Source organism: Leucoraja erinacea, chromosome 37 (genome assembly GCF_028641065.1).
Source record: "Leucoraja erinacea ecotype New England chromosome 37, Leri_hhj_1, whole genome shotgun sequence".
In the NCBI taxonomy this organism is placed as follows: domain Eukaryota; kingdom Metazoa; phylum Chordata; class Chondrichthyes; order Rajiformes; family Rajidae; genus Leucoraja; species Leucoraja erinaceus.
Window position 1 is genome coordinate 12,178,622 of NC_073413.1, and position 27,049 is coordinate 12,205,670.

General features: G+C 50.8%; 2 protein-coding genes across 6 annotated transcripts in view; both read right to left on the minus strand.

Moving 5' to 3' along the window:
- The window catches only part of pold1 (polymerase (DNA directed), delta 1, catalytic subunit), a 97,728-nt gene extending 96,234 nt beyond the window's left edge, over positions 1 to 1,494 (minus strand). Inside the window, 1 exon segment of the mRNA XM_055663422.1 lies at positions 1,415 to 1,494. The gene's annotated coding sequence lies outside the window, so the exon portion shown is untranslated.
- Positions 1,495 to 7,312: 5,818 nt separating this feature from the next.
- LOC129713983 (oxysterols receptor LXR-beta-like) lies at positions 7,313 to 26,564 on the minus strand. Of its 5 annotated transcripts, none has more exons than XM_055663426.1 (12): positions 26,349 to 26,564; positions 20,715 to 20,891; positions 19,915 to 20,004; positions 19,576 to 19,737; positions 18,083 to 18,241; positions 17,220 to 17,489; positions 16,336 to 16,544; positions 15,037 to 15,216; positions 12,014 to 12,113; positions 11,202 to 11,315; positions 10,424 to 10,518; positions 7,313 to 9,642 (listed from the first exon to the last, which is right to left on the minus strand). In XM_055663426.1, exons 3-12 carry the CDS (start codon positions 19,952 to 19,954, stop codon positions 9,496 to 9,498), a joined length of 1,476 nt encoding a protein of 491 aa, XP_055519401.1. In that variant the 5' UTR covers positions 19,955 to 20,004; positions 20,715 to 20,891; positions 26,349 to 26,564; the 3' UTR covers positions 7,313 to 9,495. The 5 variants fall into 5 exon arrangements, with proteins under 5 accessions (XP_055519401.1, XP_055519399.1, XP_055519402.1 ...); XM_055663424.1 differs by having other exon boundaries at positions 18,083 to 18,244; positions 26,349 to 26,563; XM_055663427.1 differs by lacking the exon at positions 19,576 to 19,737 and having other exon boundaries at positions 18,083 to 18,244.
- Between the last annotated feature and the right edge of the window lie 485 nt (positions 26,565 to 27,049).

The window sequence follows — 27,049 nt, forward strand, 5'->3', positions numbered from 1 at the left end:
CAAAGGCCTTGGAATATTCAAAGGTTGCGAAATGCATAATACATTCCAGTTGTTTATTCTTTACACCAAATAAGAGGGAAGGTCCACTAATCCCAGCTCTCTCCCCACAAACTGCCGAAAACCATCAGAGACACAAGAGGCTGGAATCTTGAGCAAAAAAACAAAGTGCTTCTGGTCAGGCAGCATTTGTGCAGGGAATGGACAGATGACATTCTGGCTCAGAACCCTCATTCAGACCAATGGAGTGGACAATGGGTGCATTGGTCTGAAGACGGCGTCCCAGTATTTCCTCCACAGATGCTGCCTGACCCGCTGAGTTACTCCAGCTCTGTGTATTTTTCTTAAATCAAAACAGGGCATCTTTCATCTCAGTACACAGAGTGCTGGAGTAACTCAGCGGGTCAGGCAGCATCTGTGGAGAACATGGATAGGTGACGTTGCACAGAGTGCTGGAGTAACGCAGCGGGTCAGGCAGCATCTATGGAGCTAAGGAAATAGGCAACGTTTCGGGCCGAAACCCTTCCGGGTTTCGGCCCGAAACGTTGCCTATTTCCAGAAGGTTCGACCCGAAACATTGCCTATTTCCTTCACTCCACAGATGCTGCTGCACCATAACTCAGCGGGTCAGGCAGCATCTGTGGGGAACATGGATAGGTGACTTACAAAATTACAAAATTCTTAAGGGGTTGGACAGGCTAGATGCAGGAAGATTGTTCCCAATGTTGGGGAAATCCAGGACAAGGGGTCACAGCTTAAGGATAAGGGGAAAATCCTTTAAAACCGAGATGAGGAGAACTTTTTTCACACAGAGAGTGGTGAATCTCTGGAACTCTCTGCCGCAGAGGGTAGTCGAGGCCAGTTCATTGGCTATATTTAAGAGGGAGTTAGATGTGGCCCTTGTGGCTAAAGGGGATCAGGGGGTATGGAGAGAAGGCAGGTACGGGATACTGAGTTGGATGATCAGCCATGATCATATTGAATGGCGGTGCAGGCTCGAAGGGCCGAATGGCCTACTCCTGCACCTAATTTCTATGTTTCTATGTTACACAGAGTTCTGGAGTAACTCAGCGGGTCAGGCAGCATCTGTGGAGAACATGGATAGGTGACTTCAGCTTTTGACCCCTGCTCAGACTCAGGGTGGTGATAGTGGCGCGGACGGGGGTTTTAGACCAGGGATGTGGACCATGGGAGACTAGTTTAACTCGGCACCAGGTCCAGCAGGGACATTGTGGGCCGAAGGGCCTGTTTCTGGATCACTCACTGAGTCCGGGGACGTGCCAGGCGCTGCACAAATGCACCTCCACTCCCTCCACCCCCACACTCCCCTCCTCTGCTCCCTCGGGCCTAGCGGAGCCGGAGCCTGGGCCTGGAGTTCCCCGGTACCCCGGTCAGTGCCCGCGTGCCGTGGCGTTACCTCCACTCCTCCCGCTCCCGCCGCCGCCGCTCCCGCCAAACGCGCCGACCCCTGACCTCCCCGACACCGGTCGCCATGGCAACCGCGGCGCGCCTGACTGGGCGGCGGCAGCGTGGCTGAGACCCGCGCTCTGATTGGCTGCGGCACCCGCCACGGGATGAGACGAGGACGCTGATTGGCTGAGGCCCCCCATAACAACCCGCCACGGGATGAGACGAGGACGCTGATTGGCTGAGGCCCCCCATAACAACCCGCCACGGGATGAGACGAGGACGCTGATTGGCTGAGGCCCTCCATGACAAGCCTACACGGGATGAGACGAGGACGCTGATTGGCTGAGGCCCTCCATGACAAGCCTACACGGGATGAGATGAGGGCGCTGATTGGCTGCGGCTGGGCCACCGCCAGGGCCGCTCCCCATTGGCTGCCGGCCTCCAGATGTTGGAGCCTGAGCAGATGTTTTGGGTGGAGGAACTGCAGATGCTGGTTTACACCAAACATAGAAACATAGAAATTAGGTGCAGGAGTAGAGGCCATTCGGCCCTTCGAGCCTGCACCGCCATTCAATATGATCATGGCTGATCATCCAACTCAGTATCCCGTACCTGCCTTCTCTCCATACCCCCTGATCCCCTTAGCCACAAGGCCACATCTAACTCCCTCTTAAATATAGCCAATGAACTGTGGCCTCGACTACCCTCTGTGGCAGAGAGTTCCAGAGATTCACCACTCTCTGTGTGAAAAAAGTTCTTCTCATCTCAGTTTTAAAGGATTTCCCCCTTATCCTTAAGCTGTGACCCCTTGTCCTGGACTTCCCCAACATCGGGAGCAATCTTCCTGCATCTAGCCTGTCCAACCCCTTAAGAATTTTGTAAGTTTCTATAAGATCCCCTCTCAATCTCCTAAATTCTAGAGAGTATAAACCAAGTCTATCCAGTCTTTCTTCATAAGACAGTCCTGACATCCCAGGAATCAGTCTGGTGAACCGTCTCTGCACTCCCTCTATGGCAATAATGTCCTTCCTCAGATTTGGAGACCAAGACTGTACGCAATACTCCAGGTGTGGTCTCACCAAGACCCTGTACAACTGCAGTAGAACCTCCCTGCTCCTATACTCAAATCCTTTTGCTATGAAAGCTAACATACCATTCGCTTTCTTCACTGCCTGCTGCACCTGCATGCCTACTTGCAATGACTGGTGTACCATGACACCCAGGTCTCGCTGCATCTCCCCTTTTCCTAGTCGGCCACCATTTAGATAATAATCTGCTTTCCTGTTTTTGCCTAGATAGACACAAAGTGCTGGAGTAACTTTGCTGGCTTTATTCTGGTATTTTATTTAATTCACATGTTTAATCAATAATGTTTTATTATTAATGTTTAATGTTTTATGCGTCATTCCCAACAGTCACTGTACGTCATGTTGTCACTTGCGGGCGGAGCACCAATGCAAATTCCTTGTATGTGAATACTTGGCCAATAAACTTATTCATTCATTTACCTTGCACCAAACGTTATTCCCTCATCGTGTATCTGTACACTGTAAATGGCACAATTGTAATCATGTATTGTCTTTCTTCTGACTGGTTAGCACGCAACAAAAGCTTTTAACTGCACCTCGGTACACTTGACTGAAACTAGACTGAGCTGAAAGCCTCCTAGAGCAGAAATATACAGTAGGAACAGTGAATACAAAGAGTGACATACAGATACTGTAAGATATGCAACACTTAGTTACAAGGTATTTTATGTCGGGACTATGTTTAAGAAGGAACTGCAGATGCTGGAAAATCGAAGGTAGACAAAAATGCTGGAGAAACTCAGCAGGTGAGGCAGCATCTATGGAGCGAAGGAAATAGGCAACGTTGCCTATTTCCTGAACAGGAAACGTTGCCCATTTCCTGAAATGGTTCCTATTCGGCCCGAAACGTTGCCTATTTCCTTCGCTCCATACATGCTGCCTCACCCGCTGAGTTTCTCCAGCATTTTTGTCTACCTTATGTCAGGACTATATATACACACAAAACATTTGACATCAGAGACCTAATATGGTGGCAAAAGTTATTTTGCAAAGGCCATATATATGTAGAAGCTTATTTTTAAATGGAGGACTATTTCTGTGAGATACAAAGAGGTTTTAGTACTTGCTATATTGGAGCTTCATAGCGTATTTAAGAGCTATAAATATATCATTTTAAAAAAGCCCTGTACAGGGCTCCTATTTAGGGACCTTACAGAGAAATTAAATATTCTGTTTGGGAGTCGTATATAGGAGTAAAGTGCATTCTGCACAGGAGCTGCGTCCAGGAGCAATTGACAATCTACATAGGCATCGATGGGAAGCAACAGTCATTCCAGATACATGGGTAAAACAATAAAGCTGGAGGAACTCAGCGGGTCAGGCAGCATCTGTGGTGGAAAATGGACAGGCGATGTTTTGGGTTGGGGTCCTCCGACTGAAGGGAAATATCATCTGTAAAAACAAGGAAATGCAGCTGCTGTTTCACAAAACAAGACGCAAAGTGCTGGAGTAACTCAGCGGGTCAGGCAGCATCTCTGGAGAACGTGGATAGGTGACATTTCTGGTCGAGACCCTTCTTCAAACTCCTCCTTCGATCTGAAGAAGGATCCTGACCTGAAACGTCACCTATCCATGTTCTCCAGAGATGCTGTTACTCCCGCTGAGTTACTCTGTGTCTTCTTTTGTTGAGCTGCCCATACGTTGTCACTGGACAAGAGCAGATGACATGTTATCAAGAGTAGCGTGTTTAATTGCATATGTATCGGCATGGATAGGTGACGTTTCAGGTTGGGACTCTTCTTCAGTGTGTGGGATGGGGTTCTGGGAAGAAAGCCGGAAGAGTGGAGGGCCAGGAGTCAGCGTGTTGGATAATCTACCAAGCATCTTGCATCTACCAAGCATGTTGCATCTCCAGGTATAGAGGCAACTGTTAGACACTGCCTGGTCTATCCAGCACCTTCTTCTGCGTGGGATCTCTACAGGTCCAGGCCAGGGAGATGGTAACATGCCATTGACAAACTTGGCAGCTGTTGAATGCTGGAGTAACTCAGCGGGACAGGCAGCAACTCTTCCAATCCTGGGACTCCTGCCTCCACTGTCAAAGAGTATGGCCTAACTCAAATTGCTATTGTGTTTGTTGGCTGCAGTCACCAGTTTCACAACAGTGCCTGGAATCCTTGCTGAATAGAACTGGGAAGGGAATCAGAGTCTCCAGTTTCTGGAAAGTCCCTGTCGATCAGAGCTAACTTGGAAATTTCCAACTTCTGGGAACCTGACATCCCAGAGGTTGCTGATGGTGGGAGGCAGTGACACCTGGTGGCGAGGTAGAGTTGTGCTGCCACATGCCGACCGGCAGCTTCTGACACTGCAGACAGTGATGGAATTCATAAGGAATAGGAGCAGAATTAGGCCATTCGGCCCATCAAGTCTTCTCCACCACTCAATCATGGCAGATCTATCGTTCCCTCTCAACCCCATTCTCCTGCCTTCTCCCCATAACCCCTGACACCCGTACTAATCAACAATACATCGATTTCCACCTTAAAAATATCCACTGACTTGGCCTCCACAGCCTTCTGTGGCAAAGAATTCCACAGATTCACCCTCATCTGGCTACAGAAATTCATCCTCATCTCCTTTCTAAAGTAGAAACTCAGCGGGTCAGGCAGCATCTGTGGAGAACATGGATAGGTGACGTTTCACAGAGTGCTGGAGTAACTCAGCGGATCAGGCAGCATCTGTGGAGAACATGGATAGGTGACGTTTCACAGAGTGCTGGAGTAACTCAGCGGGTCAGGCAGCATCTGTGGAGAACATGGATAGGTGACGTTTCACAGAGTGCTGGAGTAACTCAGCGGGTCAGGCAGCATCTGTGGAGAACATGGATAGGTGACGTTTCAGAGTGCTGGAGTAACTCAGTGGGTCAGGCAGCATCTGTGGAGAACATGGATAGGTGACGTTTCACAGAGTGCTGGAGTAACTCAGTGGGTCAGGCAGCATCTGTGGAGAACATGGATAGGTGACGTTTCACAGAGTGCTGGAGTAACTCAGCGGGTCAGGCAGCATCTGTGGAGAACATGGATAGGTGACGTTTCACAGAGTGCTGGAGTAACTCAGCGGGTCCCATGACATGCGTGGGTTTTCTCCGGGTGCTCCGGTTTCCTTCCACACTACAAAGACGTGCAGGTTTGTAGGTTAATTGGCTTTGGTATAAATGTAAATAGTCCCTGGTGTGTGTAGGATAGTGTTGGTGTGCGGGGATCGCTGGTCGGTGCGGACTCAGTGGGCCGAAGGGCCTGTTTCCACACTGTATCTCTAAACTAAAACTGAAACATCCATTCCACTCACCTCAACTTTTGAAAGACAGTCCCTCATCCTCCCGTGAGCTCCAATTCCTGGTGACCATCTTAGAAAAACAGACTCCAGCTGTTCAATGACATTAAAAAAGAAATGTTTCGCATATCCCTATTAAGTTTCCCCCTCAGGAAAATAATTCAAACTCGATTACAAAAACTATTGAAAGTTAAAGCAGTCATTATACGCTATATTAAAAAAAATCACTTAAGACTTCTAAATAATTCAAATCAATTTCAACCAACACAAACAATCAAAGCAAAATGCAACGCATCTCACTTGCTCCGCAGCGCTTGGGGAATGGTTGTGGGCTTTATGGGATTCTGCTGGGGGTTGAAGCTGGGCCGCGTGTAAACGGTGGACATTGTACTGCCTGCCCCACCACTGCAGGACCGGCAGCAAACCCCAGCTAAAGCCACAGCCCGCAGGGTTTGGAGCCACAGGATCATACATTCATCGTGGAAACCTTGCCCACGCCGACCAACATGTCCCATCTATACTTGTCACACCTGCCTGCATTTGGCCCATATCCCTCCACGTACCTGTCCAAATGTTTCTTAAACATTGTGGTAGTACCTGCCTCAACCGCCTCCTTTGGCACCTTGTTCCATACACCTGCCACCCTTTGTGTAAAAGAGTTACCCCTCAGGTTCCTGCTGCATCTATCCCATCGCCTCACCATAAATCTATCTCCTCTGGTTCTCCATTCCCCTATTCTGCCCAAAATAATGTGTGCTTACCCGATCTATGGTTCGTCCAGCCCCGACGTGTGGTTTGATCGCCCAGCGCGGGGGAACTGACAACCCCGACACAGGAGTGGATCACCTTGGCCCAAACACCACCGGCTACAGGAGTTAACACCGTCCCGTCAACGGAGGGCTCGAGGCCCCTGACCGAGGCAGAACAAAAGGAAGGACTTGAACAGTGAGGAATGTGTAGGAGTCACTGTGGTGGATGTTCATGTTAAAATGTGTTTTTGAGTGATCTGTTGCTTTTAATTGTACGACTGACCTGGCCAGTGAAATTCCTCATATGTTGCAAAACATACTTGGCGAATAAAATCTGATTCTATTCCACTCAAGATTGTGTACACCTCCATAAAATCACCCTTCATCCTCCTGAGCTCCAGGGAATATTCCTAGCCTGCTCAACCTCCCCCTATAGCTCAGGCCTTCGAGTCGTGACAACATCCCCGTAAATCTTCTCCATCTCCAGCTTGACAACTTTAGTTTAGCTTAGAGATACAGCGCGGAAACAGGCCCTTCAGCTCGCTGGGCCAGCGCTGACCAGCGATCCACAAACATTAACAGTATCCTACACCCACTAGGGACAATTTAAGGCGTTTAAGAGGCTATTAGAACGGAGGGATGTGGATCTCATGCAGGCAGAGACGAGTGTGACTTGCCACCATGTTCGACACGGACATTGTAGCCCAAAGGGCCTGTTGCCGAGCTATGCTGTAAACTGTGGGGGTAAAATGGGACACGTTAGAATCTCAGAGAAAAGTAGCAAGAACCTCCAAAAGTTGTTAAAACTTGTGATCGTTTTATTCATTCTAAAGTGCTTTCCCAAATGGTACGCTGTAAAGGAAAACAGTGAGCCTTCAACTTTACTGTCCTTGTCAAGGCAAACAGATGCAGTGTGTGAGTACAGTATTAACCGAGACCTGAGGGCCGGTTCTCCAGCCTGCCCTGCCAGGTCTACTTGTTCACACCGCACCCACCTCCCACAAAATCCACCACATCACCAACACAAACATGTCCGAATCACACCCCCTCATCTCTGTCGCTTCACGCTGCAAGCAACTGAACCGTGCTGTTGCCTCTGGCGGTTAGATGGAAACAGGCCCTTCGGCCCACTGAGTCCATGCCGACCATCGATCACCCCTTCGCACTAGCCCTATGTTATCCCACATCAGCATCCACTCCCTACACATTAGCAGCAATTTACTGAGGGGGGCGATTAACCTACGAAAACCTGCACGGCTTTGGGATGTGGGAGGAGACCCGAGCACCCAGAGGAAACCCACGCGGCCACAGGGAGAACGTGCAAACTCCACCTGAGGTCAGGATGGGAACCCGGGTCTCCAGCTCTGGGAGGCAATGACTCTACCAGCTGCGGCACTGTGCTGCTCTTAGCACGGAGAGAACATCACCAGATTCCAGTCTTGCTTCAATGGGAGTGGACAAGGGAGGGGTCTGAGTCAATGGTGGTGTTCTTGGTGCTCTGGGTGTACCTTTGCCAGTCCCCTGGGGGAGGGGGGTTGCCTGAAGAGATGAGCCCTAATTGTACCTGGCCCCAAACATAGACACAGAGTGCTGGAGTAACTCAGCGGGTCAGGCAGCATCTGTGGAGAACATGGATAGGTGACGTTTCACAGAGTGCTGGAGTAACTCAGCGGGTCAGGCAGCATCTGTGGAGAACATGGATAGGTGACGTTTCACAGAGAGAAGTTGTCGTTTGTTCGAGCGTGTGGGATGGGCACGGACACATCAATGCTTCAGTCGTCAGTCCTAGAGACGGGGTGTAGTGCTTGCCTTTGTTATAAAACTAAATAGGTCTCTCTCTCTCTCTGTTATACATTGGCCATTTTACATCTATTCCCTTCACCTAGCAGAAGGCCGCACACAACACGTGTATGTGCTCACACTCACTGGTGCACACGCTCACACATACTTGTGCACATGCTCACACTTCTGCACACGCTCACACATACTTGTGCACACGCTCACACATACTTGTGCACACGCTCACACATACTTGTGCACATGCTCACACACACTTGTGCACATGCTCACACACTTGTGCACACGCTCACATACTGGTGCGTATACACACTTGTGCACACGCTCACATACAGTGTGCAACTCGTACACATGGGCGCTCGTACACACACACACGTGTACAGACTCGTACAACACACTCATACAGGGCTGTACATGTTCGTACAGGCGCACACACGCACACACAACCGCGCGCGCGCACACACGCACGCGCGCACACAAGCGCGCACACACACACACATACGCACACACACACACACACACGCACACACACGGTCTCTGCCACAATCACGCTCCAATTCCAGATTGAATTTGATCTTGGTCTGAAAATTAGCTCATTTTTTTAAAAAACATTGAACTTCATATATATATAGATAGATATATATATATTATTGGGCAAAAATAATCTCCCAAGTGATGTTGAAATCTCTAGGGGGTAGTCAGCGCTGGAGGCCGACGCTGGGTGGGGGAGGGGTGGCAGCGGCCATTCCCCAGTGCCAGGGCAGCGTGGAGTTCCATCTAGTAAGTGCGTTGATGGAAGCTTCCACAGCCCTGGACACAATGCTCTGGGATGTCCACAACCCTGGTCATCAGGCTCTGGGATGTCCACTGCTCCAGACCAAGCGCCCTGGGACGTCCACTGCTCCAGATACAGAGTCCTGCGCTCACGTACAGTCCGATAGCCGTCCTTTGCTGTCCGGCCGAGCGGCCAACATCCCCGCTCTCCCACATTGGTCAGGACCCGGTTGCGGTTTTTTTTTCCCTTTGTGTTTTAGTTTTTTTTTTACAAAAAGACAGGCTGTAGTTTTCCTTCCTCCTTTGCAATTCCAGGTTGGGGGGGGGAACGGGAGGTGGGTGGAGGGGAGGGACAGGACCCCCCCCCGCGGCCGGCCGGCTGCCGTGCGGCATCACTCCTCCCTCCGTCACTCATGCACGTCCCAGATCTCGGAGAGCAGAGGCGGCAGCTTCTTGTCCTGGAGACGCAGAGCAAAGACCTGCTCAGAGTGGACGCTGCTCAGTGTCCGCAGGCTGACCAGCTTCATCAGCATGCGGGGGAACATCAGGTGGTCCTAGGGCACGGACAGGGGGGGGGGGGGGGGGGGGGGGGGGGGGGGGGGGGGGGGGGGGGGGGGAGAGGGGGGGAGAGACGGGAGAACAGGTTAGAGCCAATACACACAACAGAACAATTACTTGTGTACGAAAGAACTGCAGAAGCTGGTTTAAACCGAAGATAAACACAAAATGCTGGAGTAACTCAGTGGAACAGCCAGCATTTCTGGAGAGAAGGAATGGATGATGTTTCAGGTCGAGACCCTTCTTCAGTCTGACCCGTAACGTCACCCAATCCTTCTCTCCACAGACACTGCCTGACCCACCGAGTTACTCCAGCAGTGTGTGTGTGTGTGCGCGTGTGTGTACGCGCATATGTGTGTGTGTGTGTGTGTATGTATGCGTGTGTGTACGCGTTTGCGCGCATATATGCACGTGTGTGTGTACGGCGTGTGCACGTGTGTGTGTGTGTGTGTGTGTGTGTGTATGTGTGCGTGTGTGTGTGTGTGTGTGTGTGCGTGTGTGTGTGTGTGTGTGTGTGTGTACGCGCGTGCGTGTGTGTGTGTGTGTGTGTGTGTGTATGCGTGTGCCCGTGTGTGCCCGTGTGTGTGTGTGTGTGTGTGTGTGTGTGTGGCGTACGTGAGTGTTTGGGTAACCAGCACCTGTGGTTCCTGGTGTGTACGGAGGAGGTGGTGTCCCAGAGACGGTGGGCATCAGACCCACCACATTACAGCACGGAGCGGGTGCAGTGCAGCCACGGTGTAGCCAGGCTTGCCGGAGAGCCGGCCGGCCACACCTTACCTTTGGTCGCTTGATCCGCAAGTACGAGTGAAGTGCCTCGACGTAGGGCTGCTGCCGTCGCTCCACCAGCTGGTGGTCCTCCACGTTGGGCCGGTCTACAAACACAAGCACACCTCTCGTTCAGGAAGGAACTGCAGACGCCGGCTTAGACCAAAGAAAGACACAAAGTGCTGGAGTAACTCAGCGGGACAGGCGGCATCTCTGGAGAGAAGGAATGGGTGACGTTTCGAGTCGAGACCCTTGCCTGAAGAAGGGTCTCGACCCGAAACGTCAACCATTCCTTCTCTCCAGAGATGCTGCCTGTCCCGCTGAGTTACTCCTGCATTTTTTATCTATCTCCAACTTTAGTTTCGAGATACAACATGGAAACAGGCTCTTCAGCCCACCAAGTCCGTACCAACCAGCGATCCTCACACACCAACACTATCCTACACACACTCAGGACAATTTACACTTTTACCAAAGCCAATTGGTTTACACTAGAATACAGCGCAGTGCTGCACGGGTACAGGCCATTCGGCCCACTACATCTGACTAGACATGAAATGTCAAAAGTGAAATGAAGCCTGTTCCACCCCCTAGCCTTCAGCAGATACCCTGTAACTGTGCATGGTCTGATTGCCTTCGTGTGTAGTATGATTTGACTGGGTAAGAGGCAGAGAAGGTTTTTCACTGTACTTCAGCATGTGACAATGAGAAACCAACACCGGTACCGATATCTGCTTGTGGGGCCCCAGGGTGAGATGGTTGTGGCGGGGACAGAGTAAGGGCCACTGACCTGCGGAGAAGATGTTGATGGCGATGAGCAGCGCATATTCCGCATCGTCCAGTTGCAACTTCCTCATGCCCTTCGAAAACTCGAAGATCGGGTTAATGAACCCAAACTGCAACCCTGAGAGAGAGAGGGAAAGCCATTAGACACAGGAGCAGAATTAGGCCATTCAGCCCATCTAGTCTTCACCGCCATTCAATCATGGCTGATTTATCGTTCCCTTTCAAACCACATTCTCCTGCCATCTCCCCATAACATTGGACACCCTTACAATAGACAATAGGTGCAGGAGTAGGCCATTCGGCCCTTCGAGCCAGCACCACCATTCAATGTGATCATGGCTGATCATCCCCAATCAGTACCCCGTTCCTGCCTTCTCCCCATATCCCTTGACTCCGCTATCTTTAAGAGCCCTATCTAGCTCTCTCTTGAAAACATCCAGAAAACCTGCCTCCACCACCCTCTGAGGCAGAGAATTCCACAGACTCACCACTCTCTGTGAGAAAAAGTGTTTCCTCGTCTCCGTTCTAAATGGCTTACTCATTATTCTTAAACTGTGGCCCCTTGTTCTGGACTCCCCCAACATCGAGAACATGTTTCCAGCCTCTAGCCTGTCCAAAACCTTAACAATCTTACCAATCATGAATATGGCACGCAACAAAAACTTTTCATCCAAGGTAGACACAAAATGCTGAAGGAACTCAGCGGGATCTCTGGAGAGGAGTGGGCGCCGTTTCGGGCCGAGACCCTGTTTCGGGCCGAGAGTCAGGGTAGCATTTCGCTGTACCTCGGTATGCATGACGATAAACCAAGCTTACCTGCCCGTGCGAAGTCGGCCTTGCTGTAGGTGAAGTCCTTGAGGAAGGTGATGCATTCCGTCTCGTGGTTGTATCGCCGCGCTGTCTCCAGCAGCATGATCTGGGAGAGGGAGGGAGGGAGGGAGGGAGGAGATAAAGGGCCACATCAGCACCAGTCTGGCATCCCCACCCAACTCAAGTCCACCTCTCATCCCGGGGACACAGGATCTGCCAGTTCCAGCTGGAGATGCATCTTCCCTCGAAGGGCCGAATGGCCTACTCCTGCACCTATTGTCTATTGTTCTACCACATAACATGACGGAACGGCGGAATAGACTTGATGGGCCGAACGGCCTAATTCTGCTCCTATCACTTATGAACATACTTCATGATATAAATATAATTGACACAAGTTTTGCTCCACATTTAATGTATCGTTAAATCAGACAACGTTTTGGGTGGGGAGACTTTTTCCAGACTAATTGGAGTTGGGGGGAAGAAAGCTGGAAAAGAGATGGGGGTGGGGCAACGCCTGGCAGGTGATAGGTGGATACAAGCCATGGGGCGGTAGGAGTGACCGGTAGATGGGTGGAGTAGATATACAGAGACAGAGATACAGCACGGAAACAGGCCATTCGGCCCACCGAGTCTGTGCCAACCAGCGATCCCCACATATTGGCTCTGTCCTACACACACTGGGGACAATTTTACATACCAAGCCAATTCACCTACAGATCTGCAAGTCTTTGGAGTGTGGGAGGAAACGGAAGATCCCGGAGAAAAGCCACACAAGTCACGGGGAGAAGGTGCAAACTCCGTACAGACAGCACCCATGGGCAGGATGGAACCCGGGTCTCTGGCGCTGTGAGGCAGCAGCTCTACCCGCTGGGCCACCGAGCTGGTCTGTTGTTGCAACAGGGTGTGAGGCTACCTGGGTTCAAGTGCGCCTGGCAGCCGGACATGGAACAATTATTGATCGCTGTTACAGAGCCGAGGGTCAGTCACCTGCGCACCACACACTACAATGGCAACAAACCTGTGTTTGACGGGCAGCTTCACCTTTCCAGGAATTCCCTGACAGATGGGCCGGCGCTGTGGTGCAGCGGGTAGAGCTGCTGCCTCACAGCGCCAGAGACCCGGGTCCCATCCTGACTACGGGTGCTGTCTGTATGAAGTTTGTACGTTCTCCCCGTGACCGCGTGCATTTTCTCCGGGTTCTCTAAGCACGTTTCCACGCTGTATCTCTAAACTAAAATCTAAACCCTTGCTCTTTGACTCCTTCCTCTAAGCCACTGTCGAATCCCATTAGCTAGCTCTCCTTGGATTCCATGCGATCTCTCTTTTCCAGATCTGCCCAGCATGCTGGACCTTGGCCAAGCCTTGCTGACGTCCATAAGCCGTGTCCTCTTCCTGCTGTTGTGCTTTTCCCTAACATTATTTATTGATCCACAGATCATGGGTGTTACCGACAAGGTTGGCTGTTTATTGCCCAGGAGACACCTGCCCGGTGTACCTGCCCAGGGGAAGGCACGCCACCTTTTGGAACAAGTTTTTGTCCACAGCCATCTACAGGTGTACGCTGCCTCTTTCCCTACCCACCAACGCCAGGCTGGCTACCTCTGCTTCATAGCTGGGTCCCTCTAACCTTGTTTGTGAAATAATACTTCTAACGCAGAGTTCTGCATTTAGAACACCACCCCAAGCCCCACCCCCTTCTCATATCTGCAGCATATTGGAAAATTCTTTCTTAGTGCAACTTATTTTGTTTTGAATTTTTGAATTAAACACACTCCTAGCCTAGGTAGGGAACAAGCCTCAAGTTGCAATGTGTGAACTGCAGATGCTGCTTTAAACCAAAGATAGACACAAAAAGCTGGAGTAACTCAGCGGGACAGGCAGCATGGGTGACGTTTACAGGGGCGATGGTGTCAGCAGACTTTGTAGTGCAGACGTGGGTCATAAAATGACAGAAAACAGAAACACTGATGGTTCCTTAGAGCCCAAAATACTTAAGCAAGTGGGTAACAATAGCAGTGCCCAAGACTGTAGCAGAGGCACTACGTACCAGGTATGCTAGAGGAAGGGGCAAAACAAAGCTCTGATTCACCACGGCATAAAACCAGTGAGCTTTGTTTCCGCGAGAGCTTAGCGGGTTAAAGGTGAGCTGATAAAAGATTATGAAAGGTTATTATCCTGTAAATAGTGGGAGAATGGGTCCAAAGTTCCAGCACAAAATGCAACATAGAATTACAGTAGTTGAGGAAATCTGTGGTCACAGTGTGAAACTGACTGCCTGCCACATGGGCCTCTGCTGGAGCAGAATGCAGAGTCACACAGACAGGCCCTTCCAATTCCCATGTCAGATTCAGATTCAGATTCAATTTTAATTGTCATTGTCAGTGTACAGTACAGAGACAACGAAATGCATTTAGCATCTCCCTGGAAGAGCGACATAGCATATGATTTGAATAAATAATAATAAGTGTCCGGGGGGGGGGGGGGGGGAAAGGTTGGTGATGGCAGTCACCGAGGTAGTTGTTGAGTAGAGTGGCCGCCGGGAAAAGCTGTTCCTCGACCCGCTGGTTCGGCAACGGAGAGACCTGTAGCGCCTCCCGGATGGTAGGAGGGTAAACAGTCCATGGTTGGGGTGAGAGCAGTCCTTGGCGATGCTGAGCGCCCTCCGCAGACAGCGCATGCTTTGGACAGACTCAATGGAGGGGAGCGTGGAACCGGTGATGCGTTGGGCAGTTTTCACCACCCTCTGCAATGCCTTCCGGTCGGAGACAGAGCAGTTGCCATACCATACTGTGTGCCCCATTGACAACTGTGTCTATTATCAGAATTAGGAAGTGTAGTGGTCAAAGACCCACGCCACCCTGACCCACGCCACCTTGACCCACGCCACCCTGACCATGAATGGGTGACGTTTCGGGTCGAGAGACCTGTCAGAATCAGTCTGAAGAAAGGTCTCGACCCGAAGGGTCGCCCGTTCCCTCTCTCCAGAGATGCGGGCAGCATTTAGGAAGGTTTGTGTTTGGCCTCACCTCGATCGTGGATGCCTTCAATAGTGCAATCTGGTCCTCTCGCGAGAGGTCGAGGAAGCCCGGAATCTGTTTGGCAAAGTCGACGATCTCTTGGACGGATATGATTGCCAGCTCGGTGAAGTGGGCAAAGCGCTGCTGCCGTGTCTCCCGGTTGTGGGGGTCATTGCCTTGTGGCCAGGGCTGGGAGTGGGGAAAGAGGAGGGAATGCAAGGCTTTAATGAACATGTTCAGGAAATATCCTCGACATTAAAAACCAAACTCACTGTTCACAAGTAGCAAGCAAGTCCGAGCCCAGGTGAAGACACCAAGTATATACACATGGTGCTGGAGTAACTCAGTAACGTTTCACAGAGTGCTGGAGTAACTCAGCGGGTCAGGCAGCATCTGTTGAGAACATGGATAGGTGACGTTTCACAGAGTGCTGGAGTAACTCAGCGGGTCAGGCAGCATCTGTTGAGAACATGGATAGGTGACGTTTCACAGAGTGCTGGAGTAACTCAGAGGGTCAGGCAGCATCTGTGGATAACATGGATAGGTGACGTTTCACAGAGTGCTGGGGTTACTCAGTGGGTCAGGCAGCATCTATGGAGCTAAGGAAATAGGCAACGTTTCGGGCCGAAACGTTGCCTATTTCCAGAAGGAAGTCAGAGCCCAGGTGAAGACACCAAGTATAAACACATGGTGCTGGAGTAACTCAGCTGGTCAGGCAGCATCTCTGGAGAAAAGGAATAGGTGACGAAATCGAAACGAGTTGAAACCCTTCTTCAGACTGAGAGTCAGGGGAGAGGGGAGCGAGTGATTTAGACAGCGATGTGGAGAGATGCAGAAGATATGCAAAAATGTAACGCTGATGATAAAGGAAACAGGTGACTGTTAGCTGTGGGCTAGGTGTACAGGGTACTGGCAAAGTGACACTGAAGCTGGTACCACTTGGGTGGGGGAGGGATGGAGAGAGAGCAGTACCTAAAGATACCAAGCACTGGAGTAACTCAATGGATCAGTCAGTGGACCTGGCAAGGGAGGGGGGCTGCCAAGATAACCATTGGGGACTACATTGGACATCTGTACCTCAGTCGGCGCCCTTTACATGGCCACTCTTTGCATACTTGTGTATAGCAAAGTATGTCCATGTGATAAAGTGTCATTCATTCATCTCTGGAGAACATGGATAGACGACATTTTGGGTCGGGAGCGGTGCAGGGCGGGGTGGTGTTGTGTGGTGGTGCGGGGCGATGAAGGGCGGGGTGGTGTTGTGTGGTGGTGAGGGGCAGTCCAGGGCAGGTCAGGGCTGGGACTCACCGTGACCTTGGGCTGGTCACTGAAGGAGCGCTTGTTACACTGCTGCTGGGCGGCCACCAGCTGCTGGATCATCTCCTCCTGCTCGGCCGTGAGCCGGGCCTTGTCCGTCGCCTCGGGCAAAGCCTCCACCGCCGCCACCTCCGGGGCCACCAGCTCCTCCTCCCGCTTCCTCTGCTTCTTGCTGCGGATCTGCTCCTCCGACAGGACGCCTGGGGGCGGCAACGGGCACAGTGAGGCATGGCGGGCCTCGTGGGTACAACACACTGCACTCTGCCTCAATCCTGAACTGTTATCGGTTACAACGCACAGTGAGGCGTCTGGGCCTAGTGGGTACAACGTACTGCACTCTGCCTCAACGGGCACAGTGAGCGGTAGTGGGTCTAGCGGGCACAACACACTGATCTCTGCCTCAACGGGCACCGTGAGGGGTAGCAGGGATAGCGGGTACAAGGCACTGCCCTCCGCCACAATGGGCACCGTGCGTCTGTGTGGAGTTTGCACGTTCTCCCTGTGGCCACATCCCAAAGACATGCGGGTTCGTGGGTCAACTGGTCCCTTTCCACTATCTAAATGCACGGGCAGATTCAGACTCAATGTGATCGGATCTTTTAGAAAACGAGACTCGGTCTTGGCATCACGTTCAGCACAGACATGGTGGGCCGAAGGGCCTGTTCCTGTGCTGTTCTATCATGTATCATGTATCAAGTGCAATCGTGTATTGTCTTTCCGCTGACTGTTTAGCACGCAACAAAAGCTTTTCACTGTACCTCGGTACACGTGACAATAGACTAAACTGATAAAATTGTTTTGAAAGTTGGCTGTCTTGTACCGAGACCCCAAACAGAATTCCCGTGAGAGTTTCACATGACATATCGCTAACTTACAATGGTCCCGCATCCCAGCTTCGCGACACTTCCTCAGCCGGCACTCCTGGCACTTGCGCCGCATGTACACGTCCATCTCACACTTGCCGCTGCTCTTGCACGTGTACTGCGCGCTCTTGATCACGCTGCGACGGAAGAAGCCCTTGCAGCCCTCGCAACTCAGCACGTTGTAGTGGAAGCCGGATGCCTTGTCCCCACACACGCTGCACACCTCGTTACCCAGCATCTTCGGCGCAGGGCCCTTCTTGCGCTTCACGCTGGGCTCGTCCCCTGAAAGGCACAATCACGCAGGGGTCGGTAACTGACTGCCACGCACAGATTCAGGGTCGCATAGCCCATCACGTCCACAATACCCCATCTCAGCTCCATACAGACAATAGGTGCGGGAGTAGGCCATTCGGCCCTTCGAGCCAGCACCACCAATGTGATCACGGCTGATCACATATAATCCTTTCCTATCCATGTACCCATCCATGAAGAAGGGTCTCGACTGAGTAGGATGATTAGCCATGATCATATTGAATGGCTGTGCTGGCTCGAAGGGCCGAATGGCCTACTACTGCACCTATTTTCTATGTTTCTATGACCCGAAACGTCACCCATTCCTTCTCTCCCGAGATGCTGCCTGTCCCGCTGAGTTACTCCAGTTCCTGTCCTGAATTAAATAGTTATTTATATTTTGAACATGGGTAGGTGACATTTCGGGACACTCCGCCAGTTAATAAAATAGATATCCACCCATCCCTGCTCTCCAGAGATGTTGCCTGACCATATTTTTAATATAAAACATGCCAGAGTTTTTTTTTTTTAATGAAACTTTTCTAAAGATCTTTAGAGATCGCGGTGACTTTAAGGAAACGTACCGCTGATGTAAAGCAAGCCGTCGGACTCAGCGGGGAACGAGCCGGCGTGGACGGTGGAGGCCGGGTCACGAACCTCCTCCCCATCATCCTCCTCCTTCACACGGTACGGTGCAACGGCTCTGCTCTCCCCCGACACACCCTCTGCAGCACCTTTGTCATCTTCTGAAACAAGCATGGGATAGTTTTTAACGTGTAGGAAGGAACTGCAGATGCTGGTTTAAACCAAAGGTAGACGCTTAAGAAACAGACAGGTACCGTCCAAGTCACTTTTTCAGTCTGAAGAAGGGACTCGGCCCGTAACGTCACCCATTCCCTCTCTCCAGAGATGCTGCCTGTCCCGCTGACTTACTCCAGCATTTTGTGTCTATCTTTGGGATAGTTTTTAGTTTTTTTAAAAAGATACTGTGCAGAAACAGGCCCTTCGGCCCACCAAGTCCGTGCCGACCAGCGATTCCCGCACACTATCCTACATTACTGCGTACTGATTAGGAAATATATCTCTGTTCCCTCATGACCACTTAGGACTGCCTCCCAACACTGTCAGCACCTTCACCTGAAGACTCCAGCCGATCGTGAAGGTGGGTGCAAGTAGGAATGGCTGCTAAATGTTTGATTATCAACTATGCTCTTGTTGGATAAATGAGTAATATAAATCAGAGTGCTGGAGTAACTCAGCAGGTCAGGCAGCATCTATGGAGTGAAGGAAATAGGCAACGTTTCTATTTTTCCCAAAAAACTTTCCCGAAACGTTGCCTATTTCCAGAAGAGTTTCGGCCCGATACGATGCTGGTTCATTATGATGATAGACACAAATGCTGGAGTAACTCAGCGGGTCAGGCAGCATCTGTGGAGAACATGGATAGGTGACGTTTCACAGAGTGCTGGAGTAACTCAGCGGGTCAGGCAGCATCTGTGAAGAACATGGATAGGTGACGTTTCACAGAGTGCTGGAGTAACTCAGCGGGTCAGGCAGCATCTGTGGAGAACATGGATAGGTGACGTTTCAAATCGAGACCACTTATCCATGTTCTCCAGAGATGCTGCCTGACCCGTTGAGTTACTCCAGCACTCTGTTGTTTATTGTGCTAACCAGTATGTGCAGCTTCCTGTTTCCACAAACCACTGTACGGCGGTACAGCGGTAGAGTTGCCGTCTTACAGCACTGTTAAGGCCGGGGACACAGGTTCGATTCTGACTACGGGTGCTGTTTGCACGGTGTCTGTACGCTCTCCCCGTGACCGTGTGGGTTTTATGAGATCTTCGGTTTCCTCCTTCAAAGACATGCAGGTTAGTAAGCTAGTTGGCTTGGTAAAATGCTATATTGTCCCTACTGTGCAGGATAGTGTTAGTGTTAGTGTGCGGGACTCAGTGGGCCAAAGGACCTGTTTCCGCCCTGTACCTCTAAACAAAACTAAACCATTAATTAGCGTTTATTCAAAAATGAAACTTTTCTAAAGATCTTTAGAGATCGCGGTGACTTTAAGGAAACGTACCACTGATGTAAAGCAAGCCGTCGGACTCAGCGGGGAACGAGCCGGTGTGGACGGTGGAGGCCGGGTCACGAACCTCCTCCCCATCATCCTCCTCCTTCACACGGTACGGTGCAACGGCCCTGCTCTCCCCCGACACACCCTCTGCAGCACCTTTGTCATCTTCTGAAACAAGCATGGGACCGGGTGAACGGAATCATGATTAACATATGTCAATGAAACAATGAAACCCCCTCTCTCTCCCCTCTCACCTCCCCCTCTCCCTCTCTCTCCCCTCCCCTTCCCCTCGCACTCTCCTCCCGTCCACCTCTCTCTGGCCAAGGCTTCTACTGGTCAACCTACCGTGGCCAGGGTCCAAGCCATTCACAGCCGGGAAGGACATCTTCCATCACGGGCTCCACTGCATTGTGAAAATACAAACCCGGAAGGAATCTGAGAACAAAAATCAAAAACAGCGTGTCAGTAGATCAAAGCCAAACACAAAATGCTGGAGTAACTCAGCGGGACAGGCAGCATCTCTGGAGAGAAGGAATGGGTGACGTTTTGGGTCGAGGCCCTTCTTCAGTCTTCTGTCAGGGGAGCGGGAGATACACAGATAAGGAAATGCAAGGTGTGAAAACAGGACAAAGGAAATCTCTCTTCTATATCTATACACACATATATATCTCACCTGACACACACAAACAAGGGTCATAGAAAAGAGAATTATTCAGAGGTACGCGAGCTAAACACGGGCTATTGAGACTATCTGAAATGGGGCAAATTGGGCGAGTTGGGCTGAACGGCCTGATTCTGTGCTGAGTGACTATGGCTCAAGGTGGTGACAGACATTTTGCTAGCAAATGTTCTCTCGTTGTGCCCAGAACCCAAAACCACAGTTGCTGCGGGTGGGATGAATTGTTGGGACAGCAAGTGGCCGACTGACCAAGGGCCCAGTCTGGCCTCGCCCACGTGATCCTGACCATGCATATTTAACCCATGGTGACCCTTGCCCTTGTAACCCATGGTGACCCTTGCCCCTATGACCCACGGTGACCCATGCCCTTGTGACCCACGGTGACCCTTGCTCTTGTGACCCTGGTCTACGCGACCCATGCCCTTGTGACCCATGCCCCTGTGACCCATGGTGGCAGGCCACGTACCTGCATCCGCCCTTGCAGCCACGGCTCGGCTACCGGGCCTCAGGGCTTCATGGATGCTGCTTCGCTCAGTCCCGCTGGGCAAAGACCTCAGTGCTCCTTCCCCCAGCTCGTCTTTCCTCACCCCAAACAATCCTTGGTATCTGTCTCGAGGCCAGGAGTCTGTTCTTGCTCTTCACCCTGAAACCAAACGGTGGTGAGAATATGGGAAAAACAGGAGCAGAGACCATTCAGCCCTTCTAGCCTACTCCACCATTCAATATGAGCATGCCTCATCCACCCTAGACCTCACTCCAGATGTCCCAGTGCCCTCGGCTCACAGATCTTCCAAACATTTACCCACTTGCTCTATAAAGCCCATGACTCGGCCTGGGACTCCCGGTATTGTCCCCTGGCATTCCTGATGTCTTGGTGAAGATCATAGCGAGTTTTCTTGTATTCCATGCAGCCCCAACCCCAAACACCACCTGTCCATTCCCCCCGACACATGATGCCCGACCCGCAGAATTCCTCCAGTACTTGGTGTTTTGCTCCAAATGTTTGCACCTGCAATTTCTTGTCTCTCCAGAATGAGAAGACACAAGACTTACTGGAGGTCTATGAGTTGGAGAAGATCACACAGATAGGGAGACATTTGAAAAGGCCAAGACGTCTACAGGGTTATTTCCAGCACAGAAATCGTTTCTCTCTATTCCATCCATGGAATCACATTGGATGCCTGATTCCCATCGGTGACCCTGACATCTTGGCATGGGGGAAATACGACTGGAGACTGCTCGTTTCAAAACGCATTCCTGAGGAATGAGTCTCGTCACTGCCAGAACAGCTTGGAAAAACGTGCAATTGTAATATGGCCCTACTGAAGAGCTGAAAAATCCAACAGGCAAGGCTAGAGGCGGTGGGGTCTGCTTTGCAATCAATACCCCGTGGTAGCTGACTGGGTAGTGCCATCCCTACCACCTGCCGAGGGAATTCAACTCACTATCCAGACAGCAGTCTACACCCCCTCCCACACACACACACACACACACACACACAGATGTCAAGCTTGCTCTGAATGAACTCAAACTGTACTGCATCTAGCCTGTCCAATCCTTAAAGAATCTTATGTCTCTATAATATCCCCTCTCATCCTTCAAAATTCCAGTGAATATGCTTGGGATAGAGGGACCATACAAGGATCCCGACCCAAAACGTTACCTATTCCTTCTCTCTAGAGATGCTGCCTGTCCTGCTGCTACTCCAGCTTTGTGTCTATCTACAGTTTCTGCCCAGATGTCATCAGGCAATTGAATGATCCTAACACAAGCAGAGCAGACCCAAACTATCTTTGATCGGACTATCTTTGATCAGACTTTACTGGCTGTACCTTGCACAAACCGTTATTACTCTATCTTCTGAACAAGGGCCTTGACCCAAAACGACACCCATTCCTTCTCTCCAGAGATGCTGCCTGAGCTACTCCAGCTCCGCTGAGTTACTCCAGCTTTTTGTGTCTATCTGGTTTAAGCCAGCGTCTGCAGTTCCTTCTTACTGGCTTTACCTTGCACCAAACGTTATTCCATTATCATGTATCCATACACTGTAAACGGCTCGATTGTAATCACGTAATGTCTTTCCGCTGACTGGATAGCACGCAACAAAGGTTTTTCACTGTACACGTGACAATAAACTGCACGCAGTTGGCGAGACCCAAGGTAACTTCCACCAATTCCAGCCCCGCTGAGTTGCTCCAGCAATGTGCGCCTATCTTCAACCAACCTCTACAAACTGCGTAAGCTTGATGCCCCACCAACACATCAGTTCAGTTAGCAAGCATCAGAATCACAGAATTACAGCACAAAGCAGGCCGTCCAGTTTGTAGAATCTATGTCGGCGAACTGACACAGGAATAATACAGCTAGCCCGTCTCTCTCTCTCTCTCTCCATAGTCCTGCAGTTTATTTTTCTTTCACATACTAATCCAGTTCTCCTTTGGGCACTTGGATTAATCCTGCCTCCACCACTCTCCCCAGCAGCACATTCCTGATCCCAACCACTTGTCATGCAAATATGTTTTACTTTCTACCATCATTTATGTTCCTTTTGCCAATCATAGAACCATAGAAATTAGGTGCAGGAGTAGGCCATTCGGCCCTTCGAGCCTGCACCGCCATTCAATATGATCATCCAACTCAGTATCCCGTACCTGCCTTCTCTCCATACCCTCTGATCCCCTTAGCCACAAGGGCCACATCTAACTCCCTCTTAAATATAGCCAATGAACTGGCCTTGACTACCCTCTGTGGCAGAGAGTTCCAGAGATTCACCACTCTCTGTGTGAAAAAAGTTCTTCTCATCTCGGTTTTAAAGGATTTCCCCCTTATCCTTAAGCTGTGACCCCTTGTCCTGGACTTCCCCAACATCGGGAGCAATCTTCCTGCATCTAGCCTGTCCAACCCCTTAAGAATTTTGTAAGTTTCTATAAGACCCCCTCTCAATCTCCTAAATTCTAGAGTATAAACCAAGTCTATCCAGTCTTTCGTCATAAGACAGTCCTGACATCCCAGGAATCAGTCTGGTGAAACTTCTCTGTACTCCCTCTATGGTAATAATGTCCTTCCTCAGATTAGGAGACCTAAACTGTACGCAATACTCCAGGTGTGGTCTCACCAAGACCCTGTACAACTGTACGCAATACTCCAGGTGTGGTCTCACCAAGACCCTGTACAACTGCAGTAGAACCTCCCTGCTCCTATACTCAAATCCTTTTGCTATGAAAGCTAACATACCATTCGCTTTCTTCACTGCGAGTCACATGTAGATTGAAGTCACCCATTATAATTGTTTTACCTTTGGCGCACGCATTTCTAATTTCCTGTTTGGTACCATCTCCAACTTCACCAGTACTGTTAGGTGGCCTGTACACAACACCCACCAGCGTTTTCTGCCCCTTAGTGTTTCGCAGCTCTACCCGTACGGATTCCACATCCTCCAAACTAATGTCCTTCCTTTCCATTGCGTTAATCTCCTCTCTAATCAGCAACGCTACCCCACCTCCTTTTCCTTTCTCTCTATCCCTCCTGAATATTGAATATCCCTGGATGTTCAGCTCCCTTGGTCACCCTGGAGCCATGTCTCCGTGATCCCAACTATATCATAGTCGTCAATAGTTATCTGCACTTACAACTCATCCACCTTATTACAAATGCTCCTTGCATTGAGACACAAAGCCTTCAGGCTTGTTTTTACAACACTCTTACCCCTTATACAATTATGTTGAAAAGTGGCCCTTTTTGATTTTTGCCCTGGTTTTGTCTGCCTGCCACTTTTACTTTTCACCTTGCTACCTATTGCTTCTACCCTCATTTTACACCCCTCTGTCTCTACGCTCACACATTTAAGAAACCCTTTCCCTTTAACTCCATCCTCCACTATCCCATTCGACACCCCACCCCCCCTTATTCAGTTTAAAACCACCCGTGTAGCAGTGGCAAACCTGCTTGCCTGGCTTCACCTTGGTTCTCTGCGTCTGTCCCTGCATGGCACAAACTACGTTTAACTGAGACACCTGAAGTCCACTCAAAAAAAGGGCGGCACGGTGGAGCAGACATAGAGTTGCTGGCTTACAGCGCTTGCAGCACCAGAGACCCAGACTACGGGTGCTGTCTGTATGGAGTTTGTACATTCTCCCTGTAACCGCGTGGATTTTCTCCAAGATCCTCAGTTTCCTCCCACACTCCAAAGACATACAGGTTTGTAGGTTAATTGGCTTGGTGTATGTGTAAATTATCCCTAGTGTGTGTAGGATAGGGTTGTGTGGGGGATTGCTGGTCGGTGCAGACTCGGTGGGCCGAAGGGCCTGTACTGTATCTCCAAACTAAACTAAACCAAACTACAAGAGATTCACCTGCAATCAGCAGAAGAAACACATCAATTCTCCACCTTCCTTGACTGAGAAAACCAAGGATCTCTGCTGGGAATGCCAAGTGCTCAAAAACATAACACAATGAACTTGTTTGTGTTCAGTTAAACATTGCAGCAATTTATTTATGTACGGAACTCTCACAACCAGCGATGAAAGGGAATTGATTTTATTCTAACCCCAGAGATCAGATTGAAACCAGGCCCAAGAGGTTTCATCGCAACGTGTCATTGCATCGTGCTGCCTTCCAAATTTGTAGCTCTCTTGGAGTACATTTTCTTGTAATCAAGTCATATCTTAACTATGTACAAATCACCATTTAGCCATTTCTCTGTCATTATGCAGAAACAAAAAGTGATTCAAAGGACAGAAAGACATAATGTGCCGGAGTAAGTCTAAAGAACATACTGCAGATGCTGGTCAACACACAAAAGGACACAAAGAACTGGAGTAACCCAGCGGGTCAGGCAGCATCTCTGGAGAACATGGATAGATGACATTACGGGTCAAGACCCTTCTTCAGACTGGTAGACAAAAATGCTGGAGAAACACAACGGGTGAGGCAGCATCTATGGAGCGTAGGAAATAGGCAACGTTTCGGGCTGAAACCCTTCTTCAGACTGTTTGTAGTGGGAGAGAAGAAAGTTGGAAGAGGCAGGACAAAGCATGGCAGGTGAGGGGTGTTATTATAGGCAGATTGGGATGCAAGTCTAACAGGATTGATCTGTCAGGAGCTAGTGCAGATTAAACTGACATCTTGCATAGGAAGGAACTGCAGGTGCTCGTTTACACCGAAGATAAGACACAAAAAGCTGGAGTATCTCAGCCGGTGACGTTACGGGTCGAGACCCTTCTTCAGACAGCCTTAATCTTCCTCTATTGTGATAGATCCATGTCCCAGAGACAGATGGTCACGCACACACACACACACAAATACAGACACATCCACACACACACAAAACCTGTTTGTGTTGCTGCCACCTCCTTTAAAAGGCAGACCCTTGAAGCCTGGCCTGTCCCCCTCTCTGGTGGAGGGGGGGGGGGGGACCCCAGGCGTCACGTAAACAGGAAATAAACACAAGTCTCCCCTCACCTTCCACCCCTACACTCCCCCTCCACCCTCACTCCGTCCCCTACTCAACTCACTCCTTCACCCTCCTCACTCCTCTCTTCTCACTCTCCCCTCTCTTCCAAGCCTTTCTCCCCCCCCTCACTCCCTCCTCTACACTCCGCTCCACTCTCCCCTCCTCTCCTCACTCCACTCTCCCCTCACTCCACTCTCCTCACTCCACTCTCCTCCTCACTCCACTCTCCGCTCACTCTCCTCACTACCCTCCTCTCCTCACTCCACTCTCCTCACTCTCCCCTCACCCTCCTCCTCACTACCCTCCTCTCCTCACTCCACTCTCCCCTCACTCCCCTCTCCTCACTACCCTCCTCACTCCACTCTCTCCCCTCACCCTCCTCCTCTCCTCATTCACTCTCTCCCTCACTCCACTCCCTCCTCACTCCACTCTCCCCTCACCCTCCAAGCCTTCCCCCCTCACTCCACTCTCACTCACTCCCTCTCTCTCCACTCTCCCCTCACCCCCCTCTCTCCCCACTACCCTCCTCTCTCCTCACTACCCTCCTTTCCTCACTCCCCTCTCCTCCTCACTCCCCTCTCCCCTCCTCTCCTCACTACCCTCCTCTCCTCACTCCACTCCACTCTCTCCTCCTCTCCTCCCTCTCACCTCCAGTATGGGGCATCATTTAAAGAGAGAGAGGCGCCCACACACGCCGTCAGTCGGAGCTCCCCTCTGTAAGCGGCGGCTGGGCCTGTAGCCTGGGGCCTGGGCCTGGGGCCTGGGGGCCGGGCTGGGCCTGGGGCCGGGCTAGGCGCTGCGTGAGGCGGCGACGCTGCTCTCCATGTCCCGGCCACTCTCCCCGCTGACAACTTCAGGGCGACTCCCGCGCAACCTAACCTGCTGCCTGCCTGCCTTGCCCCTCCCCCCCCCTTACCTCCCATTGGCCCAGCAGCCACTCAGCCCCCCTCCCATTGGCCCCGGCGCCCGTCAATCACCGCCGAGCCAGCAAGCTTGGTTGAGGCGAGGCTGACACAACTTCCGGCGGAAGGCGGCGATATTATGCAATTTCTCCCTAACATAACAGGGCCTTTGGTCTTTTATTTCACACACGGCTGCGGGGAAGAAAAATCAAATCTCACCTTTTGGAAAAACTACTTTTCCGATTTGTTTTTCTGTTAGTTGGTGCTGACTGATCTTTGCCCCGCTGTGTTGCGTCATTGGGCGCCATCTTTGTGAGGGGCAAATGTCCAGGCCACTACAGGCCCAGAGTGGCCAAATATGTCACATACAAGGAATTTGCCTTTATGCTTTGCTCGCAACTAACAACACAATATACAGTAGACGATTGAAAATAAAACATTACAAGG

Coding starts and splice junctions, on each gene's coding strand:
- LOC129713983 (XM_055663425.1), bottom strand. CDS start 19,954: ATGTCCTTCCCGGCTGTGAATGGCTTGGACCCTGGCCACG. Junction 18,245..19,575: donor CGGCTTGCTTTACATCAGTG/GTACGTTTCCTT, acceptor TGCTTGTTTCAG/AAGATGACAAAGGTGCTGCA. Junction 10,519..11,201: donor CATCAACATCTTCTCCGCAG/GTCAGTGGCCCT, acceptor TTGTGTTTGTAG/ACCGGCCCAACGTGGAGGAC.